This window comes from Athene noctua, chromosome 3, assembly GCF_965140245.1.
Source record: "Athene noctua chromosome 3, bAthNoc1.hap1.1, whole genome shotgun sequence".
Classification (NCBI taxonomy): Eukaryota; Metazoa; Chordata; class Aves; order Strigiformes; family Strigidae; genus Athene; species Athene noctua.
In genome coordinates, this window is record NC_134039.1 from 37,970,682 (window position 1) to 37,995,287 (window position 24,606).

At 37.5% G+C, this 24,606-nt stretch overlaps 1 protein-coding gene across 1 annotated transcript; it reads left to right on the forward strand.

Annotated features, from left to right (window-relative positions):
- The first annotated feature begins 10,321 nt into the window (after window positions 1–10,321).
- LUM (lumican) lies at window positions 10,322–22,647 on the forward strand. Its single transcript, XM_074901476.1, has 3 exons — window positions 10,322–10,497; window positions 13,558–14,454; window positions 21,609–22,647. The coding sequence occupies exons 2-3, from the start codon at window positions 13,578–13,580 to the stop codon at window positions 21,761–21,763; spliced, it is 1,032 nt and encodes a 343-aa protein (XP_074757577.1). The 5' UTR covers window positions 10,322–10,497; window positions 13,558–13,577; the 3' UTR covers window positions 21,764–22,647.
- Window positions 22,648–24,606: the final 1,959 nt, after the last annotated feature.

A 24,606-nucleotide genomic window follows, 5' to 3' on the forward strand; every position in this document is an offset into this window, starting at 1 on the left:
AGACGGAGAGGGACTCTTTATCAGGGAGTGTAGTGATAGGATGAGGGGTAACAGTTTTAAACTGAAAGAGGGTAGATTTAGATTAGCTATAATGAAGAAATTCTTTACTGTGAGGATGGTGACACACTGGAACAAATTGCCCAGAGAAGCTGTGGATGTCCCCTCCCTCGGAGTGTTCAAGACCAGGCTGGACGGGGCTTTGAGCAACCTGGTCTAGTGGAAGGTGTCCCTGCTCATGGCAGGGGGGTTGGACTAGAGGATCTTTAAAGGTCTTTTCCAACTCAAAACATCCTGTGATTCCATATGCTGTACCAGGGCCCTGGGTATACCAGGAAGTTGTTTTGGATATGACTATACTCTTCCAGAGCCTCTGCCTACGTAGACATCTACTACTCATTGTCCCAGGAGCTACATTTAAGCTTGAGTCTTTGTTCTTTCCCTGAGCTTGTCAGGGTTCAGCAAGAGGGGGAACGGTGCAAGGAAAGTCAAGTGGGAGCCAGTGGATACACAAGGCAGGGCAGCAACCTCATAAGCAAGGTGTACAGTCTCACAGCAGCTAATGAAGAAGAGCAGAGCTGGTTTGGTGACTGTAACAAGGGCTGGCCAATCATCCAGTGACAGATGTCCACTGAGTAGGCAGGCCCAAGGTCAAAGTCAGATATCAAGTCAGTAAGATAATGCCAGGTACGAAACCAGGCACAGCATACTGACAACACAGCTAGGGCTGGGGGTTCAGCTTAAATACAGCTAATAACACGGAGTTCTGATCTAAATGAGAGTTTGGAGGAGTTACAATATTTGATTGTAATGTTTTATTTTCCATACCTACAATTCAAAAGAAAGTACAGCCCAGCCTTTGAAGAGATAAGGGAAGAAATTTCCTCTAGGTTAGCTTTATATTGCTATTCCTAAAAGGTGCAGAATTTTTGAAAATGCTATTCTGTTTTGTAGCATAATGTATCTATATAAGCAAACGTAATTCTAAATATTAAGAAAACATGAAAAAGACTATTGGAAATGTAAAGTGATAGATGTTGATTCCAGTTTTTGGTCCAAATTAGTTTGCCATTTAGCCAATACACATACATGTGTATAAATATACATATACATAATTATCCAAATACGATTGATGAGTAATTACTGAAGTCCAAAAAATACTAAGAGTAAACAAAAAAAGAGTCAGGCTAAGTAGACAGAGGTCTAAAATCTATGGGAAGTGATCAAGAATACTTGGAAAGTGGTGTATTCTCTTTGTCAACACAGGATGAAGGAAACGTTGGTAGAGCTTGTCTCTTGGGTTGGATGGAGAGCAAACTAGATCTTAAGCATTCTTGTGTCAACTCAGAGTGAGCCTATGAAAGCTTGTAATGCAAAATCTCTTAATTTTTTTCTGTTCTTTCCTATAACATACAGCTATATATGAATTCTACTGAAAAGCTTTGCTTGACTAAGACAAAAGAAGTTCAGTGAGGACCCAGGTGATGATCTAATGGAAGCAGAGGAATGCTTTCTAAATTTTTATTTGACCTTTCAAAAAATTCCCTATTCTGTCTTTTTATTATTATAGTTTTTAGAGGTGGTAAGAAAATGGAAAATAGCGGGGAGGGGGGAAATAGACCATGATTGTCTCCAAGCTTGTACATTTTGCTTGGCTCTGTTTCTGTGACATTTCTTTGCAGACATTGTGCTGAATACTCAGCTAAGAGAAGTCTACAGAGAAAATTGTTGGATAAAATACTGCTCAGACAGTTTACACAAAGTGAGGATATTACCTCACTTAGGAGACGGGTTACTCCTGGACTAGTGCTCCAAGGGTACAATTCAGATACCAAAATGTGTCTAATGACATTCTAGATTACTTAGATATGCCTGGCCTCCTGCCACTACTTCAGCACAGGACAGGTCTCCCAAATATCCTGTCATATCAGCCAGCCTCACTTGGATGTGCTGTATGGACCAAGGCATGCCAAAAAGCAGTAGATGCCTTTGCATCAGCAGCTGACTGAAGCCCTTTTACGACAGGCAACTGCCTAAATGCAGATGCCTTTTTATTAGGCACTGTGGAGTACTGTGCATTGACATCAAGTGCCACTTGAAAACGGGACAGGTCTTTAAGTCCTTTCTCGTATCCTATACAGATGAGATAGATACCTTAGAGCATCTCAAATGATACTAGATGCTTACATTTAGCATCTAATGTAAGCTGTCAACTGAATACTGTTATGGTGTCTGTGTTAGAGAGTTGAATCACTCCCTAGGCTCCATAACTCTATTTACTAGATCCTTCCTGGCCATGAGGAATACTTGGACTCCTAGCACATGTCTACTGTCTCTCAGGACCGAAGTGTGAGACATGGCATCTGAGACAATTTATAAAAAAAGGTGGTCTACATCTCAAAGAGAAGTGGAAGTAATCTTAATGAAATATAAGATGGAGTAATTTATGAAAAAAATAGCGTTTTTAATGGGAAATTTTATTTTGTGAAATGTTGCTAGCAGTGCCATGCAGCTCATAATACAGCATTAGTAGAGTTTCTCAACACTGCACAATTCCTAAGACAAAAGGTATTGCATACAACATAGGATAAATCCACTCTGGACCTCCTTATGATGAATAAACTTAATCACTGGATTGGAATCTGGTGGTTGCCAAAGCTGACCATGTAATATGGTCAGAAGCATATTTCCAGCCAGTATTTCAGAGGAGCTCAGTATCTCCAAACAGGAAAAGGATGAGCAAATTTGTCTGGGAGGAAAAATCAGAAGAAAATAAGAATACTTAAAAAGAATTTAAGAGATTGTCCTCAAATACCTTTCCACCCCGATTTTACAAGCAAGAAAGACAAATTTTAGCCATCAGCTTGCTTCTTTCAGTAGAAAAGTGAAATGCAATTAGAAGTGAAAAAAAAAAAGTATGAGATACAAAGAATGAGGAAATATAAAGTATATATAAAAGTGTCTCTGTACATATTAGTAATAAGGCAAAAAATAAAACTGAGTTGCACTGAAGATATCAGTGACAGATCCACAGATAGCAAGATGGAAAATAGTTGGAAGAAGCTTAAGCTTATGATGAGGAAAATAAATTCTAGTAATTTATTTTCTATTCTAGTAATTTATTTATCTAGTAATGTTATAGAACCACAACTAAACAGACACAAGACAATGGTAGAAATTGGAGTAGACTGATGTACTTTCATCAGACTGATGTACCTTTATCATATGAGGACTATCATATTATTTTTAAAGGGAAAAACCAAAATAATATTTCTTAGTGATAAATACTTTTAAAGTGGGTTGTCGTAATCATTTGTACTTAAATGTCTTAGGAAACCATCTAAGAGATTTTCGGTACATTCACAGTCCATTTTCATGAGCCTAGGAATACCAGAACAGTAGTTGTTACTGTTCATGGACTACAAATAGGTAGATACCTCAAGGCTATTAACCTCCAATCAGTTCCAGGAAAACAATGTAAAAACCTGTTACAGCATTCAGCTGATAATGAATTGTCAGCTAATGTCGGAATAGATACTAATAGAAAACTAATAATATAGTAACTATTATCTAGCAAGCTTTTACTTGCCCATGAGATTGTAAACTTGGTAGGTAAGGGAGTCTTCTGTAGTAGCAGTAGTTTTTTCTGAGGTGTTTAATTTAAAAAATGACAATCAGTGGTACTTAAAAAAAAATTGCACATGGAGTGGCTCCCAAACTCTCCCATCTTCATGGCAAAGACAATTTAGCACCAAGTGGATATGTTCCAGTAGAGGGTCACATCAACTGGAAGAAGACCAAATGCTATGTGTTGGTTGCCCAGATATCAAATTCAAAGCTAAGGTGTATGTGGCTGCACACTAGACTACTGCTTTCTACACAGAATCATAGAATATCTTGGGTCAGAAGGGACCCATAAGAATCACCGAGTCTGTCCTGGTTTGAGTGAGTGGCATGGGTTTTTGGTAACAGGGGAGGTGGCTACATCGGTGGCCCCCCGTAAGAATCTTCTCGACAATCCCTCAGCTCCAAGTTGGACCCACCTTTGCATCAAGGTCATGCCAATTAGTTGCGCCTCTGCAAAAACTTACTTGAGAAGGGGAATCAGGGAGAAGTTGTGAGAATTGTGAGGAGAAGTTGTGAGGAGAACATCTCTTCAAACACAGACTTCAATGGAAGAAAGGAGGAGAAGGGCAGGAAGTGCACTGGAGCAGAAACTCCCCTGTATCCTGTGGTGAGATAGCAGGGCCGATCCCCCCGCCACTCATGGAGGTCACCAGTGGAGCAGATACTGACTTGTGGCCTGTGGGGGGCCTCATGCTGACCCAGGTGACTGAGCCTGAAGAAGGCTGGGACCCCATGGGAAGAAGGCCCCACTGTTGCATTTTGGCACTGGGAGAACTGCAACATGCAGACCCACATGCCCATGGGAGTGACTCATGTTGGAGAGTTTGTGGAGGACTGTCTCTTGTGAGAGGGGGACCATGCTGGGACAGGGAAAGAATACCAGAAGTTCCCTCCACCACGAGCTGGAAGAAGCAGCAGGTCTGACTGCACCCCCTGTTCCCTGCCCTCTGCGCTTCTGGGAGGGAGAAAGTAGAGAAATTGGGAGCAAACCTGAGGCAGAGAAGAAGGGAGCATCCAGGGGAAGGTGTTTTCAAGATGTGGGAATGCTCCTCATGGTCCTACTCTGTCCATTATATGCTGTTGTTGTTAACATCTGTATTAAGTTTATGTTCTTTTGTTCTTCCTCTAATGAGTCTGTCTTTTGCCTGTGACCATAATGGATGGATCATCCCTCTCTGTCCTTATTTCAATTCCTGACCTTTTTGCTTTACTTTCTCCTTCCCAACACTGGGGGGCAAGGGGGCAGTGAGCAACTGCATGATATTCAGTTGCCCTCTGAGCTCAAACCATGACAAAGTCCAACTTCCTGCTCCTCTCAGGACTACCTAAACCAAAACCATATAGCACCTTACTGCTGTATTACTTTAGGCAAAGAGTGGCAGTTATAGGAACTCACTGGGAGACAGCATCTGGTGCAGAAGAACGATGCGGTGAACCAGCTTCGCAGGAGGCAGCAGTTCCCACTCCCACTGAGGTCTCAAAGAGCAAACTGTCCCAGCAACTGCTGCCCACTGCAGCTGCATGCACAAACAGAGGCAGCCAACGTCCTAGGACCGTACCATACACCCTGCAAGCTTGAAACTGGAAGTTCTTGTACTACCTGGAACTCCTACTGAGTTCATAAGCCTAAAATTTTCCGGATGCCCTGGGTCTGTTCTAACTGAGCAGACCCTCCTTCGTACCAGCCTCGGAACCAGCCCTCTACTTCTGGGTGCTGCCTGCAAGTACACACTAGCAGACACAAGGATGAAAACTGTGATAAATAAGCCTTACTCACAGTCTAAATTATGTCAGCTGCTACCCCAAGATGCAAACTTCTGCCCACAGATAAGAAAGTGCTAAGTGCCTGTCATAACCTGCCAGGTCCTGAAAGCAGCCTGGGCAAAATTTGACAAATTTGTGCACCAAAATAGAAAACTCCAAAACTTTTCATGTCTCAGATCATGGTTATATGTTGTCTGGAGCATAAGTAGGCAAAGGTATTTTGTTGAACTCAGTACAGCAGTAACAGGATGAAGTTTAATGGTTTGTGTTATACAGCTGGTCAATGTAGATGATGCAACATCCCTTCTGACCTTAAACAACAGTGATCTGAAAGCAGACAGATACTGCTCTTGCTTAGATTAGGGGAAGATATTTAGCAACCAATGATTTTCAAAGGAGGTCTGCATTGAAACAGCATTAATATATGCAAATAGGCAGTGAGTTACCCAAGTTTGCCAAGTCCACCTCTTTCTTTTCCTATAAATTAGCTGCACTGTTAAAAATACAGAGCTGCTATTATATTTTTTACCTGTAATGACAACTTTCCCACAAATTCAACAAGGATCTCCTTGAGATCCTCTTACATTCTTTACCTTAGGAATCATTTGAGTTGGTTCATGTTTCAGAGTCACCTGATTCTTTTATACATAGAACACAACATTTTAAATGCTATAACACAAAGTAGAGTTTATAAATATGTAGGAATCTGTTTTAAAAGAAGCATCTTGCCTTCATCTGTGCAGTTCTTTGAAATAACTTAAAGGAGTTTTGCCATTGACAATTTGAATCAAATCAAGTACAGTCTAGTGCAAAAGCAGTGTGAAAAGCAACGGAGAGGAGGCTAACGGGTATAATATAGACACTGTCAAGTTTGAGGCAAAACAGTGAGCGATTTTTCAGAACACCAAAACCAAAGATTCATGCTCAACTGAAATATCTGTTGCGGTCTGCTAATAGGTTGTACCACTATTACCATTTTTGTAAATTTCCAAAGCTGCTATTTCCTTTTTAGGAGAAAGGGAAAAAAGGATTTGGATCACCACAAATTTTGTAATGCTTATAGTATGTGCTCTAACACTTTCCGTTTAAAATGTAAGTGCAGTGTAGAGGCTGAACAAATAAAATTTCAATTTGAAGGAATGGAAGTTTTCAGATGAAAAAATAATAAGCACCTACAGCCTTCAGAATCTGGAACTGAATTGTTTTTGGTGGAACTCCTTTGAGATGAGTCAGCCTTAAGTAATATTTTAAAAATGCTGTAGGACTTCACAAAAAAATTTAACTAATAATTACTGGAGATTTGAGTCAATATCATATTTTTGTTTATTCATTATATATAGGCTAACAAGCTATATATTCATTATTTAGAGATATGGAAAACCATGCACAAACACTACACTACCTCTTTAAGTGGTTTGCTATATGGTGCCCATGGAATGGCCTTTGCCCTTAATGGAGATTTCTTTACTTTCTGCTGCAGGTAGCCTATTAAAATGAACTAGCCTTTATTTCATCCTGAGAATAGTATTTAATTTAAATTATGAGTGATTAGTGCAAAAACTCATTGTTCATTTTATTTGCCAACGTGAAAATTTCCACAAGCACTTTTTCTTGTGCTGTATGTTCCAATGACCCAGATACCCTACTCCTAATTTTTGGGACCCAGATCTTTTCGTTCTTAGGATACACATCTATGTACATAGGTTTAAGGCTAAAAGTTGTTTTAGATATCATGTTTTAGTAACTTGAGTCTTTTGGGAAAAAGGAGGTTAAAAGTCAACAGATTGGGAGGAGTTTCCCTTTATGCAGAAGTGCTTAGAAGTTATAAAAAAGATAGTTTTACAGGAGAGAAAAGGCATAAAGGATATCAGTGATAAGCAAAGAGGGAAAATACTGTAACTAGGCAATATTTGAAGGTGAGATCTCACCTACTGCAAGGTGATATACTTGCAGTGAGCTCTGCTTTCAGATTCTTTCACTACAACCTACCAGACTTCTTGGCCATCTCCAGCCATGAAACATGAATTAACAAGAAAGGAGATTTGAATCAAATAAAAGGAATGTGTCTGTTCATTTATTACACGCAGAAGAAAACTAGATGAGAATAGGCTTTGATCACACTTCCCGTAAAAAAAAAAAAAAAAAAAAAAAAAAAAGAAAACTGATTTTGGAGAAAGCAAACTTTTTGGAGATAGCTTAACCAGGACCACAGTTGCTGAAAAGATGCAGTATCAGTATGTCCTGGCAGTATCAGGTATGAAGCATATTCATAACCAGTTTTCAGCCTAGATGATACTAGATGATATAGGTAAACTTACACATTATTTTGTGTATTCCTTGGAAATTAGCTAGACTATGTTCACATGCTGTTTAATGACCCTTAATGGCACCCATAAAACCCCCTGAAAACACAAAATAAGGACAGAAAGAAATCATCCACCCACTTTCCCACCCTTTGCTGCAGAAGAAGCCATACCTCCGTTTGCTGGGTTTTAGTTCCTACCTGCTCTCCCAAACAGAGGTTTATGAGTTCAGTTCTTCATGATTCAGAACAGGAAGATTAGGAAAGCATATAAAATGATGCTGAACGAACACTATTAAATAACAGAGTGGAGAGATGACAAAAATTTTATTAAAGGAAAAATCTATTGTTTTATATCTTATGCTTGGAAGACATGTGATTCTTCATCTTGAATGTGTGATGTATGTAGATAATTTAAAACAGTCAGCAAGACAGGAACTATCTGAATGAAAAAGTCCCAGCTAAACTGAATGTGACCCAAGATTTTACCATATGTTAATTGCAAAATATCATCACGTTTAATAAGTTTTTTTCTACAAGTTATAAAAATATGCGTGGTTTGTGTTTCTGTTAATGGAATGAGAAAAAAGCATGTATAATGGACCTACAGAAATCTATGTAATAAAAAACTGGTGTATAAACAGAACTGTGCCACAGACATATTAAGCCTGCACTATCCTGTATTTGCATACAAAGTACAATGCCATATGTACTGCAACTGTAAAACTATATCTATTACTGAAAGATCAAAAAATGTATTAATTTATTATAATATTGAGCTTATCCTTAAAAAAAAAAAAACAGAAAAAACACAACTAGTGCCTTTCCTGTGAGTTTAAAAATTTTATTTGCAAGCATTATGCTCCATTTCTCAGTTTGCTGTACCTTATTCAACAGAGCAAACCTCAGTATTGACCTAAAGGGCGTGTCTTTATTAAAAATATTTCCTTTATTCTAATTGATCTTTTGCTGAATGTTCCTGCTTGTTGCCCCATTTACAGTCAAGGCTACAGTTTAGGTTTTCCTTGGTCAGCTGAAAGTAATTAAGTAATTTTCAGATAAGTATTATACTGTGCATGAGAAACTCCATCTGGTCTCCGTTTGTCAACATGCAGAACAACAGCTTTGTCCACTTCCATATTTCTAATTCTGATACCATGCATACTTTTTCACCTACTTAGCTTAATTCACTATCGTAATCCCACTGGTTCACATTCACTTATTTGCATCATTCAAACAGTAATGTAGTTATGGTCTGTCATCAGCATGTTTCCTAACGTATAAATGTTTCTCCCACCCCATGGGGACAGGCATGATGTCAGAACATCAGAAGAGTGACATTCAATCCATATGGGCTGCACTGGCACTTGGCACTCTGCCTTGAGCAAATTTGTTTGCTAAGTGTGTTACTGCAGAAGCAGAGAGGTCTGTAATCACTTAGCATCTTTTCTGTTCTCAGTGATGGGCACTGAATCATGCCAAGCCACTGGCATGGAGGTCCAGATGCATCAGCAGCAGATTTTGGGGGAAACCCACATGCAGGCTTCTCTTCTGGAAGCTGCTAGGGTTCTCCAACCCAGCCACATCCTGTACCATGGCATTTCATAAAGATAACCAGTTGATAACAGACAAAAAAACTTGATCTGTACCCACAACAGTTGCAGTCAAATACAACTAAACACACAAGACACTTTAAAATGGCTTGTGCATGCTTTCTATATGCACATTTCACATTTGTCGCCATCCAACTTTATAAGAAAGAGCTTGCATCCCATTAAAAGGGAAGACATCCACCATCTAGAGATAAGGGAAAGTTCAATGGAAACATTAAGATCCACTTTAAAGAGTTACTGTCTTAGTGCATTATTTTTTTGGCATTGCCTGGTGAAAATAACATCTCATCCAAGCTTTAAGATGCATTCTTGAACTACATCCATGGAATAAGAAACAGACAACGTAAAGCTGAGTAGTTCCAGATTCTGAAAAACTGGAGAAAGCTGTAAGTGCAAAAATGAACAAATGTATAATGTGAGTTTACAGTAACTGCTGAAAAACAGTTCCTAGGATATGTTTTTATTAAACAAACATACATTCAATCACCGAAGAAAATCTCCAGACCAAATAAATTCCAGTGTTTTGCAGAAGAAACTTTGAACACGATATTTAATGTTGTGGAATAGATTAAAATTCAAAGACAATCTTTCATCTTTCATTCTGATCCTTAAGCTAAAACTTTTATTACAGATACTTTACTGTGGACATAAGATAGTTAAAGAAAAAGGCAGAAAAATGAATGAGTCACTTGGCTGAAGAAGCACAGCAACACTGAGGTCTGAGTGCTATTTGTTAGCTCATGTCTAGCAGTATAAAATAAGTTGGAAAACAAAAGTCTGTTTGCAATTTGTTTTACAATCTATCAAAAATGTTTTCCCTCTAAAATAAAAAAAATTCCTTGTTTAAGGCTATGGCTAGTGATCTAAACTTTCTCAGGTTTGTGAAACACTGATCATTTTTTCATCCCACAGGAGTAACAGATGGGTTGTCCTTGTACAATATATGGTATCCACCTGCACTTCATTAGAGAGCTGCATTTTTGCACATGCCACACCACAAGATCACCATGATGACATAGCAGCTTCAGAGAACAGCGTGACTAGGGCTTTTTTTTTTTTTTCTTTTTTTCTCTTGTAACACAGAGGATCTGGCAGACTTTTACCTCCTGACACTGTTTACAGCATATATTGGTTGATACAGTCCCTTATTGCATCTGCTCTGGGAATTAAGGAAAGCAGCTTCAAGGCAGTAAGGTAAGTGCTGCTTCACGTTTTAACTGTAATGTTCAGCTATTTAAATGTAGCTGTAATTGGAAAACATGTCAGGATAAGTTTGCCAATTTGTAAACTGAACACAAATCAACAATTGCTTAGTGGATTCACTTTCTCAGTTTCCTTAAAACAATCTCACATATTTTGTGCATCAGTGTTGCACTTTTTTAGTCTGTTTTGTTCTACTTCAGAAGACTTGATGCACAGTATAAAGAAATTTGTAAGACTACTCACTGCTTACTTGTTCATTCATAATTATTAGTAAGAGCTCCACAGACTCCATTTGTTAAATCATTTTGCTTCATTTTACAGAAAGGCAAGGTATTCTGATATTTAAATAATTAATAAAGTAAACAATGAGAGGAAAATTATGGGTAATTTAAAGTTTTTTGTTAATTTTAAAGCACATTTTAAATATTCTATTGAAACTTTAAAAAATTAAATCTTCTGCAAACTGTGTAAAATGTTATGCTGCATAATTAATGTATATTTAGTCTAAGTCTGATTGAATGATAAACTTATATTTATTTTGTTTCACAATAGCTTTAGATTTAAGGTAGTATAGACTAGCTCCAAAATAGCTTGAATAGTTTGTCTACTGTAGTAAGCATTTTTCCAAAATCATGTATTTGTCATTTAGTATGTTTTGGCAAGTTGCCTGAGCAACTTCACAAATATTTTCACAGGTATTTTACAACAGAACTGGTTAGAACAAACGCAGGCAATTAGTTAAAGCATGGTTATGTTTTAAGATAAATGTTAAGAATGTATTCTGATTTTATCTTTTGGATTCATATAACTCAGTGCAACAAATAGGCATGTGCACATAATCTATTTACCATTTACACTTCTGACAGAGAAACATTTAGATAAGTGAAAGAGAAATCCATGAATAAAACTAGTTAACTACACTACACATGTATTTTACTATTCTGTTTTGTCACACACATGTTCATATGCCCTTGTACTACAAAACTGTCACCTACATTTTAAAATGTTGTTGATAAAATAATTCAAAACACTTACTGTCTAACTTACTTCCAGGGTTCTGCAGAGCAGTTAAATATTTTATACTATTTAAAAGAAATATCAGCCTATGATATCAGTAACAAAAATTAGCATTACAAATACAATTTAAAAACTAGAAGAACAATAGAGTTTGAATTTAAAATAAGATATTTATGCTACTTTATCAGTAAGACTGTAATATGATGCAGATGTGCAAAAATGTCACTGTAAGGTCAAAGAGTGTCATCCAAGAACTTCATTACACTCTGTCTTATACTTTGAATACAGAAGCAGTTAGTCCCCCATTCTTAATGCTTAGTACCTAAATAGGACCAGATTTTGAGCTGATTTGTCTCACTGTAGTGTCTTTGCTTTCAGAGGAGCTGTACTTACTTATACCAGCAGGGGACTGATGGTTGAGTTTTCATGTTCTCCTGCAGTAATGAAGAACAGACAAAGGAAATTACACTGATAACTCATATTCCAATGATTGCTTTATCTTATGGATTGTAATTAGGTAAATGTGGTGTGATCAACACCGTGGAAAAGATATAGAATCATTCTCCTTATTCAGGGGACAGCAGCTTAGTATCTTGCAGAGGGAATTTGTGGGTGTTTGAAGATAACATGAGAACATTTTTTAAAAAATCTTTGTGCTGTGCTGCATGAGATCGATAGGCTCTGCCTAAAGGTACTTTAGTTTTAGCTGTCTAGAATGTAATGTGGCTTTTATTGGGTCAACAAAAGCAAGGAAATTTAGAATTAGGGAAGTCTTTCTATCTATGGCCCTGCATTTTAACACTGTACTCTGTATAACACTAAACAATGCCAACAGCAAGACTAATTTACTCTTCTGGAAGATTGCCCACATCTGAGATCTATGTCTGGTGGTCTGTTTACAGGCTTCACATACTTTCTGAAATGACTTGAGAACTCAAGGAGGTTCTAAGGATTTTCTTAATCATCTCACTCTCTGAACAGCAGTTGAGTACACTGAGCCTTTTGTTTTACTGGTGAAAATCAAAGTAAGCTCACTGACTTCAGTGATGTTAGACCCACTTTTCCACCACAACGTTTATCTAGGTAGTAAGAAATAAAAGCAAGATGCTAATCTGTGAAGATACTGTGGAGTATCTGACAAGAAAGTTATGATCTTAAAAATTAAGGTGAGACCACTCATATTGGAACACAGCAAAACATCCTCAAGGACACTGAACATCTTTTTGCTGTCACGTGAACTGAAAGACCAATTATGCAAAGTCAATACTTTATTATTCTGTTGATTTAGAATGGACATACAATGTAATCAACACATTTATTGTTATATGTAGAATTTGCAAGAACATCTGCACTATCTGAAATTGAGTCATTTCAGATCCACTCTAGATCCATATTAGAGTATACACAGACATACATAGGCAGTTCTGGTTGTTTGACATGTCCAAGAGAGTATGCTGTATATTGCTATTAGTTTGTTCTTTAAGTGAATAAAAAACTTAGTGGGCATGAACCATCAGAAGAAAATATTTCAAGCTACAGGCATCTTAACAGCACACTATATAGCAGATCATTACCCTCTGATTGTAACTTCCCTGCTGTTTCAAACTTAAGTCAAATTGCCACGTTATTTAGGTATTATGAATGTTTGACAGAATTCAAATGGCAGAACTGCCTCTGAACATGAGTTTCAGCAAAACTGAAAACTTCTGTGCCAAGCTTAAAAAACTTGAACTTCATCATCCTTCTTGTGACTTAATAAATGCAGGAAGATATTAAGTGTTGAATGTTTTCCTTACAACAGCAAAATGGCCTGCAATTTTATATTATAAAGACAGATTATAACACAACTGTAAGTTTCTAATAGCAACACTGCAATACTTACAAACTATTTTATTTTTCTTAATTAATTGCTTTAAACAGGAAGCCTAAATTAACTAGTTTTTCATTATAGTCTTTATGTGGTAAAATTTCAAATATTGCTGAAAGAGAAAAAATATTAAAGTTATAACTTTTTTATTCCCTTTCACCATACAGGGACAAGACACATTGAAAAGATGGCTTTAAACTCCCTACCTGTCTTTCTGTTATTGATTAGTGGCATTTTTTGCCAGTATGACTATGGTCCTGGAGATGATTATGGCTATGATCCTTTTGGGCCATCCTCAGCAGTCTGTGCCCCAGAATGTAATTGTCCTTTAAGCTACCCTACTGCCATGTATTGTGACAATCTTAAACTGAAAACCATTCCAATTGTACCAAGTGGAATAAAATACCTTTATCTTCGGAACAATATGATAGAGGGCATTGAAGAGAACACGTTTGATAATGTAACAGACCTACAGTGGCTGATCCTAGATCACAACCATTTGGAAAATTCAAAAATTAAGGGAAGAGTCTTCTCTAAACTAAAACATCTGAAGAAACTTCACATTAACTACAACAATTTGACTGAAGCTGTTGGACCACTCCCCAAAACTCTGGATGACCTTCAGTTAAGTCACAACAAGATCACAAAAGTCAATCCTGGTGCACTTGAGGGACTGCTGAATCTGACTGTCATTCACCTCCAAAACAACCAGCTGAAAGCAGATTCTATTTCTGGAGCTTTTAAAGGCCTGAATTCACTTTTGTATCTTGACTTAAGCTTCAATCAGCTTACAAAGCTACCAACAGGACTGCCTCACTCCTTACTCATGCTCTACTTTGATAATAACCAGATCTCCAATGTTCCCGATGAGTATTTCCAAGGTTTTAAAGCCCTGCAATATTTACGTTTATCCCACAATAAATTAACAGATTCTGGAATACCAGGCAATGTCTTCAATATCACATCACTCGTTGAGTTGGATCTCTCCTTCAATCAGCTGAAGAGTATTCCAACAGTCAGTGAGAACCTTGAAAACTTCTACCTCCAAGTCAACAAAATTAACAGTGAGTTAAATTTGCATATTTTCATTAATATTCACCACAGTCCAGACACTGATGGTCAATTAAAGTATCTGAAGGGGCAGATGAACCATTCTGAAGAAATGGTACTGGTTTGAATGTTAGCACACTGACATTTCTCTGACTGTTGTCCACATAAATGTTAAAACACAGACATCTGATAGCGACTCAAATTAACCTTAAAGAGAGAAATTTCTGTTTTCATACTAATGTGGGTATTATTGGTCAAATTCTTATCTCAAGTAAACTGGAGTAACTCCACAGAAGCCAATGGAGTTGTCTTATACAACTGAGGAAAAAACAGTGGAAAAAGTTTGATCAGTGAGGAAGATGTTCAGAATTCATAAGTCAGCAAAAAGAGACAGGTATCAGCTGAGGATCTGGCTATGGTATGTGTAACCTTTTAGGAGTCTGGTAGTGAAAGTGAGAGGAAAGAGGGAGAAGATAGCAAACTCATAAGGTATCAGGCATAAGGAACAATGAAAAAGATACAGCAAAGAAGCTGCTTTTTTCTCTTTCCTTCCTTCTCTCATGCAGTATCCCTCCAAATCCATTTTGAAATCCAAACTGCCGTCCCTGTTGTTTTTTCTTGCAATTCCCACATTGTATGATCAAATGTCTCCATTCAGGGATGATTTGAAAAAATGTACCTTCTGCAGTCAATAAATGTCACACCTTGCATGAGATCATGGAGGTTTCTACTGAGACAGGGCTTTTACAAGGCTGTCCTGATCCTGGGGAGGGAAAGAGATGTTGGAGAGCTGGAGAGGCCTCACCATTGTAAGCAGCTCTCCAGCTGCACCTCTGTTGGTGGTGGTCCATGACAGAGTGGCAGATATGTCAAATATAACACTTTTTCTGCAGGAGGACTTATATCATCTGGCTAGCTGGCATAAAGTAAACCATAAAACACTCTCCTCTGTTTGCCTGCTGTATTTATCAGAGGTTTAGGATATCAGTGTTAGCTATTCCATACAAAGCCAACTCCATACAGACATAGTTTTTAAAGCCAAATATTTCAGTGCAAATTTTACCAGACAGGGGGCAAGATCTTTTGAAATGTTTTGTATTTACTATGCTTCACATTCTCCTCAATATTATGATTTTTTTTTTTTTTTCCCTATTACATCTCAGCTGTGTTTTATGAGGGAAAACAGTGAGTTAATGCTTTCCACCTGAGGCACCACATACAGTGACCTGTAGAACTCTATCAGATACTCTTCCTTTCCTAAAGGAGCTAATAATGATGATGTTTAATTTCCCATGAGATATATGAGGCAATTTTCCCTGCTTAGAGTGGTTGCTTTGAACCTTCTGCAAAATAGTCAGGTACTGAGTTTGCTTTCCATTCACATTCCCAAGGACTTTTGAGTCAAGTACCGTGACAATTTAATTTTGCAATGAAAGCTGTATTTCTAGAGTACTGGTCAGCAACAGAGGGGGGATGGTTTGAGTGAATGTGCATTGGTTACTGCTTCACTATCATCATTACCCTGTGGACTGATGCAAAAGAACTCTGATTTACTGGCTTTTGCTTAACCAGAAAATCTAGCAGACTTCAATAATAAACTTTCTCGAGTATCTAATTTCACAGGTATGACATTGTGTTCCCTAAGATGCTAATTGACAATGTGACAGAAAATTTAATTAGAAATAAGTATTTCAGTTTAATAAAGTACCAGATACAGAGTGATCAAAGTTTTTGCAGTTCATTGTTCTTTATACCTGACCTATAGCTGTGAGTGCTTAGTCTTTCTAAAAACTGAGCTGGTTGACCTTTAAACAATAACCAGTTTATTTTTTTAATAAAATATAATTTGCCAGAGATTTGTGTAAGGCTGACTGTAAAAAAGCCAACTTCCCTTTCATACCATGGGCCATAGTAAACATATAGTGCGAGAGGGAGATTTCTGTATTAAGGGTAATGATAATTTGTCCTGAAATGTACAAACTTTCAGACTGTGCTTACATAGCTTAAAGATTTCACTTATACTGAAATCTAACATAAATATATTTTTCCATAGTTCTTAATTTGTTATGCTCTCCCTTTTTCTCAGGTACCTTTAGGTTACCAATTAACATTCATATTTGTCTAAGAAAGAGTAATCTGGTTCCAACTCTTTTGATATTACCAGAAAGAAAGCAAATACTTCTCTGAATTATTTTCCATGAGTTTCATTCTGGGCTTGCTACAGTCATTATGCCAATGCATAATGACTTGTAAAAATTACTTGTTTGAGAAATACACTCATTTGAGTGACTTCAAGCTTTTTGAACAGAAGTTGATGAATATACACATAAAAAAAAATTGTAGCAGAATTGGGTTCACTTCAGTATGTTCTGTCTTCATCTGTGATGCTAGGTGCAGTGGGTAAAGTGGATAGCAAGCTGGAATGAAGACAAATTCAAATTAATTCCTCCGATCTCTAACTCATAAATTGAAGCACATCCATTATATTGAATGCAAGTTAGGTATCAACTCTATACTCCACCTACTGTACTTGAGGCTCATTGGATCACCAATTTAGCATAGGACCATGGAAGGTTTATAGAAGCCTTTGCTTTCTCCACAACCTCAAATCTAAACTGTAACTTCTAAACTGAAAATTCTTTTTTTAATATTTCTTATTAGTAGTAATTTAAGGGTGGGATTTTAATAGCAATGGTTTGTTACATGCTTTTAAGATGCCATTAGGATTATATATATGTATATACACACACATTCGTTTTGTATACTCATTAAAGCAAAAAGCAACTCTGCAGAATGGAAAAAAGTAGCAGAATCATAGAGGTTCAGTGATACAAGAAAAGGGTCCAAAGGCAGACTTCTCCATATTTCATTTGTACTTGTAAAAGATTAAGGAGAGAGGGTTGTTGCTTCCACATGAAATCCCAGCAAGAATATAGCATGTGAATGTAGCATGGGTGAAACAAGGGGGACTATGAAAATGTTCCAGAGGACAGTTAAGGGGCCACATATTCCGTTTCAGTCCATCAGTGTATCAGTACATGTACTGTAATTGTACCTACTCTAAATGGAGTTAGTTGTGGAGGTGCTTTATGGTCTTTTAGCTTACTAACTCCACCAAACCCAAAAGGATTATTTTACAACAGCCTGTGCAGAAATGACGCACATACTGTGGACAACAGACCAGTAAGGATGACTGTGGGACTGCAGTTCCCATTAGGATTATCCCCTGTATCGCACACCTGAACAAGGAATCTTTGCACAGCTAATCTTCCTCTCAGCAAAGGCTGCTTCCGCTCCTGATGTACAAGGGATATACTCTCACTTAGCATATAGTAGAAAAATGAATTAAGTCTAAAAATAAGTGTTTCTATACTCCTAGTTTTCTCTGTAGTTATGGGAGAGGAGAGGGAGAGGGAGAGGGAGAGGGAGGGAGATGCCTGTTCCTGATCTTTTATTGTTCCTTCCTCAGATATTTCAGATATTCAGATAGTTTGCTAGAATATCAGAATTTCTTATGGTGACAGACACCTTTAGTGGGGAAATAATTTTCATATGAAAATCGAATTTTCATCCAGCTCTTCTTATTTTCAGTGTCTGGCTCATGCAGGAATTCTGTGTTGGGAAAATATGAATGCCACACTAATGGCAAAATTCCAGGTACACTGACTCTGAACCTGAATATTATTCAGGAAGACATTTTAACACCTGAACATTCATAAGAGTAATAAAGGAGGAAGCAAGCTACTGACCTATTCTATGCAACAGTGCTCTAGTCTTACTGACTGCAATTCCCATACAGATTATATAGGTAGAAGGACATCAGGTGTATTCATAAAACCCATATCTATTTTCTGTTAGTGGAGTCTGTAACTAGAATACAAATATTTTTAATATGATTTTAATAACTGACAATTATATGATCTATAAAAAAAAAGATACACAAATGCAAACTATATGCGCAAATATTGGAGACTGAAGTCCATGACAGAGTTCCTTTGACTTCTGTGAGAACTAGATCTAATTCAAATCTAGTTTCATCTAGTTGCATCTAGTTCCAAAATGGTTTCAGTCTCATAAATAGTCAACACAGATGAGTATTTTGGTAACACAGATAAATTTTGTGGCTTATATACATGAAGTTTACATTCTTTGAGTAGTTAAGCATCTGTCCAAATTGTATAAGCATACCTTGCTTTGCAACCAAATGTTATTATTTATGCTTAAAAGTAGCAATATGGAAAAAACCAAGTAAGTATATTTAGAAAGTTTTTAAGTATCAGAACTGGTCTGCAGTCTTACTATATTGCAATATGGACTGCCAAAAAATGTGCCATTAAGGATACATATTATCTCTTACCCTTCCAAAAGAAAGCTGTACAATATACAAAATCTAGGAAATAGTTTTTATCTGCTTAATCAAACTGGTGATCAAGAGCAAACATTTAAAATACATTTCCATAATCCCTACTCAAAGCAATTTATTTTGTGAAAAATACACAAATCCTTACCCATTCTTCAACATATCTGTTTCCAAAAAATTAGTTAAGATTTCATGCTTTAAAGAGCTGCCTGTACAGATGGATGTACTTTTATTCTTTATGCAAGTCATGTTTCATCAATGGTAGCAGATTATTGTAATACCAGTTCTGAAAGTATCCAACTGCATTGCGAGACAACCAGATGCTCAGGCCCAGTCAGCATGGGTTTATGAAAGGCAGGTCCTGCCTGACAAACCTGATCTCCTTCTAAAACAGGGCGACCTGCTTATTGGATGAGGGAAAGGCTGTGGATGTTGTTTACCTTGACTTTAGCAAGGCCTTTGACACCGTTTCCCACAGCATTCTCCTGGCAAAAATGGCTTCTCGCAGCTTGGATCGGCACACGCTTTGCTGGGTAAAAAATTGGCTGGATGTCCGGGCCCAAAGAGTTGTGGTGAATGGAGTTAAATCCAGCTGGTGGCTGGTCAGAAGTGGTGTTCCCCAGGCCTTGGTTTTGGGGCCTCTCCTGTTTAACATCTTTATTGATGATCTGGATGAGGGGATCGAGTGCTCCCTCAGTCAGTTTGCAGGTGACCCCAAGCTGGGTGGGAGTGTTGATCTGCTCGAGGGTAGGGAGGCTCTGCAGAGAGACCTGGACAGGCTGGAGCCATGGGCTGAGGCCAACTGGAGGAGTTTCCATAAGGCCAAATGCCGGGGGCTGCCCTTGGGCCACAACAACCCCCAGCAGCGCTACAGGCTTGGGGAGGAGTGGCTGGAGAGCTGCCAGTCAGAGAGGGACCTGGGGGTGTTGACTGACAGCCGGCTGAACAGGAGCCAGCAGTGTGCCCAGGTGGCCCAGAAGGCCAATGGCATCCTGGCTTGTGTCAGCAATAGCGTGGCCAACAGGGACAGGGAAGGGATCTGACCCCTGTACTCGGCACTGGTGAGGCCGCCCCTCGATTCCTGTGTTCAGTTTTGGGCCCCTCACTACAAAAAGGACATTGAATGACTCGAGCGTGTCCAGAGCAGGGCAACGAAGCTGGTGCAGGCTCTGGAGCACAGGTCGTACGAGGAGCGGCTGAGGGAACTGGGGGTGTTTAGTCTGGAGAAGAGGAGGCTGAGGGGAGACCTCATCGCCCTCTACAGCTACCTGAAAGGAGGGTGCAGAGAGCTGGGGATGAGTCTCTTTAACCAAGTAACAAGCGATAGGACAAGAGGAATGGCCTCAAGTTGCACCAGGGAAGGTTTAGACTGGATATTAGGAAGCATTTCTTTCCAGAACTGGTTGTTAGGTGTTGGAATAGGCTGCCCAGGGAGGTGGTGGAGTCCCCATCCCTGGAGGTGTTAAAGAGTTGGGTTGACATAGTGCTTAGGGATATGGTGTATTTGAGAACAGTCACTATTAGGTTAATGGTTGGACTAGGTGATCTTCAAGGTCCTTTCCAATCTAGATGATTCTGTGCTTCTGTGAAGTTAAAGTGGAGTTATGAAATACGTTTCCTCCACTTACTTTAGTACTAAAACATGATGTAGGTCATAACATTTTCTTAGATGAGTTAAATAGTCATGCAGAAAAGATATTTAAGGTGATGTTTTTAAAAGTCCAGGGATGACCTATGATAAATAGTCATAATTGTATCCAATTTTGAGACACTACCTTGATTTCTCAGAAATTCTGAGCTAGTCCTTTGCAACATAAAACCAAATGAAGATATGAAATTTGCCTGCATATTGGTGAATGGGTTTGTTGAAGGAGTCCCTTTAAAATATTTTCGGTGTGAATTCAATTGATGTCAATGGCCTGAAGAAGATTCTGAACACAGAATTTCTCTGCCTTATGTAATTTCTAGTTTACAGTTAATTCTGCCCAAAAGATACAAGACATACTTTTTCATTTGAGACCTGTCTGGTGTTATGTGAACCAAATAACATATTAAAATATATATATATTATTATAATTTATATAAATATATAAAAATACATATTTATATATATAATGATATATAAATTACTATCAATATAAGTATTTTAGTAAAACGTTTAATATTTGCACTCACCTTTTAATCCTGCTGTTTTGGAAATGTTCAAGTATACAATATAAATATAATATTCCTCCCCAAATCCAGCCCCAAATTTAATTTTGAAACTAATAAATAAAAATGACACATCCAAAATAATATTTGACACAGACATCCATTGGACTGCCTGTTCTTAAGGGTAAGGCCGTATCATGGTTTCAACTTCTCCAGAAACTTCTTACTTCGTTCAATATCTTATGTAGCACTGTTTTACCCTTCCATCATAATGTACCCAGCATAATTGTTTCCTCCCTCTGTACCTCCAGTTTTACTGGAGATTCAGGTTTTTGCTAAACACTACATTGGACCTCTATATAAAATCTGAAGTCTTAAAAATCAAATGGGTACTGGAATCACATAGAACTTGAAAAACTTAATTTGAAATTCTGAACCTCTCACACTAATGGAAGGAAGCTCTTCTAACACAAGCCCCTCAATTGCCAGTAAACTCATGAGGAATTACATTAGTGGACATGCAAAATATTAAAAAATAGTAGAATAAATTTAAGGTCACAATTTCCAAATAAAACAAAAAAATAAATAAATTAAAAATTTTGTCCTATTTGTCGTAATTATTCATGCTTTCTCTTATTCATGTTCCCTTTGTTTCAGAGTTCCCATTAAGCAGCTTCTGTAAGGTTGTTGGGCCAATGACCTATTCCAAGATCACACATTTGCGCCTGGATGGAAACAATCTCACTCGGGCTGACTTGCCACAGGAGATGTACAACTGTCTTCGCGTGGCTGCTGAGATTTCACTGGAGTGAGATACCTGGGAGCATCCAGTTCCATTCTAGGGGTAGTAACTACAGGAATTACATCATGATAGTTCTTTAAAATTAGAATATGCCTTTTACAAAGTGTCAATCTGCATATTATCCATTCTGTTTGTTAATATTTAGCATGCACTTGGCAACCTTAAGAAAACCTGTGCATATTTTTACAAATGGTTGTATTTAGAAAGCATTAGAATGACCAGATGTGGTGCAAAATATGCCTTCATCTGTCTAGGTAAGTTGATGGAAAGCATTCAATTTCATAGAAATCTATGTCCATGCATGCCATACATGACAGCTGGTACCAGACTTACATAGAAGTCAGGTGGGTTTCATCAGAGTGCTGAGCAGTATGGGCTACCCTGTGTAAATACATGATTCCTCTCCAACCAATCCATCTTTCTTAATTATTCATGCTTTTCTCATATTGTTATCAATTACAATGGAAAAAATGATCTAACAATCTAAGAACAATTTAAAATCGATAAAAATATGTTTTCAGGGCCTATGATATTATTAAATTTATGGAATATGTGAAAGATAACAGGGAAACAAACAATCTTCAGGTTAAAAAAATGTTTACTCTTCTTTTTGTCATACTTTCATTTAAACTTTCATGGTAAGATTTTTATCCATTGATGGTATAATTATTTCAAAATAAGTCATATATACAAGTATTTTTATTCAGTTACTTGCATGCTACTTTTAACTAGTTTTTAGAAAATAAAACATAGCAAATAGTATTTTTGTGTCCATATCATTGTCAACTATGTTTCAGTCTTTTATAAATTAAAAAAAAAAAATCAGATTAAGACAAGATAATCTAAGCTATTGTATTATTATTAAATTTTATTGTAAGGTTAAATAAACTGTTTTGTCTACTTTCAAGTTTCAATATGTTTGTAAATATATAATTTAACATATTCCACTGCTCTTGTGTTGGCCACTAAGTAGATGTTTTATGAAGTTTTCAGTACACGAGACAAAGCACTTTGAAATAGTACAAACTAATTTCTCAGTATTGTCAAAAGGACAACGAAATCTCTCAGAAGCCACAGGCAATGAGTAAAAATGCAGCCGTAACTACTCAGATAGATAGTAGTACATTCTGTATGGGAATGAATAGTCCAAATATTGTCAGCATTCTGGAACACACGCTAAACTAAATGTGTTAGTAACTAAAAACTGTAAATGGCTTGCTTCCAAACACAGATCATCCCACAGGTACTATTTTCCTTTCAACTACTAGACTATTAAACACGCAAACAGAAACTCTTCTAGTTTTTACAGCAAAAGCAAAACCATCACGTCTGAAAAAAACCCAACCCCACACCAAATCATTTAGTCAGCACATTGCTAATTGCGGATGTTCAGAATCAATACACAGTTTGACATAATACACAAAGAAATCCGATACTAGAAGAAAAGGAATGACGCAGGAAATAATAGAAATATTTTTCTCATCATTTTTGAATTCATAAGTGTTACTGCTTTTTTAAATCCACATACAGGAAGCATTGAAAGTAAGCTTTGTTACAAGTAAGCTAGAATTATCATAGAAGAATAAAGTCCAAAGCTGGGGCTTGCTGAACACATCAGAGTGGGAATCACGGTGGAATAGCACCTAAGCATTATAACATAGAAGAAGAAAGAAGGGCATGCAAAAAGCTCCAAAGAATAGAAAAAGATGTGGGAAACACCATTCAACCATTTCCAGAGAGGTTTCAACCAACTGTCCCCTTCACAGGAAAATATGCTAAACACTAAGACCTCTAGAGCACAAACTGATACTTGAGATGTGTCAGCACATAGCTGTGATCTAGCAAACAGGACAGAAATGTATTTTTCTTTTCAGTTTGTTTCAGTAAACCAATTCTCTTTATGCAAAATGAAACAGTGTGAATAGTGAGACTGAGAATAGTCAGCCTCAGGATAGATTAAAACCTGTGGATGAGGGTATTTTCTACATACCCATATGCTGCAAATAAAACATCCGAAGATGTTTACAAGGCATTCTGAGTTCTGTTCAAGGGATACAGTAGAAGAAAACCCTCTGACAATTAGCAAACAGCACTAGTGACCTCCCTCAGAAACTGGGGAATCTTCATCTTCTAATGAGCACTTGGACAACTAAGAGAAAATGACATTTGGCAGTACATTTTTATCTTAAAACACCTCTTTCCTGTGGTTTAGAAATTCCCAGTTAGTTGGGGAGAGGTAATATTGCACAGCTTGCTTTCCACATTTTCTGAAAAAAAACTAGAACGTGAGGTCCTTCTGCTAAAGAAGAAATGGAACACTGTGCCTCTTTGCTTTCGTATTCTGAGACATAGAAGCACAGCTTTCTGCTTCTGAATTAATGAATTGGCCTAAATCACTATAAAGACTAAATTCCCAACCTCTACGTGTCTGACTGAAACAAATAGGCCACAATATACATGTACCTTAGTTTATAAAAGCTTCATTGATTTTTTTCTAGGCACTAGGGAGAAATGTAGGGGTTTGGGAATACTTAACAGAGCTAGATCCTTGAAAACTGAGTCACCATAACTTGCAGTTTCTGCTTTCCCTGAAAGGTGATGAATCTTTGTTATAAAGCCCTCAGCATTCTGGATACTGAAAACCAGGATGCATACGTCCCTGTTCCCACCTAACCTGATCATAAATAACACAGCTGCAGTAGCATGGAGACAGTGGAGTGGGTAAATTAGTCTGAAGTAAACTCTGTTTAGGGCTACATAATTTGCAGCCTATAGTATACTTATACAATTTACTTACAGTATGTGTCCCTCCTTTCACGTTAAAATGAGCAAATTTGTCATGACACTTTCATG

Excerpts from the sequence above, each read along its gene's own strand:
- LUM (XM_074901476.1), top strand. The coding sequence starts at position 13,578 with ATGGCTTTAAACTCCCTACCTGTCTTTCTGTTATTGATTAGTGGCATT. Across the intron at positions 14,455-21,608 it reads CCAAGTCAACAAAATTAACA|AGTTCCCATTAAGCAGCTTC; the intron begins GTGAGTTAAATT and ends CCTTTGTTTCAG.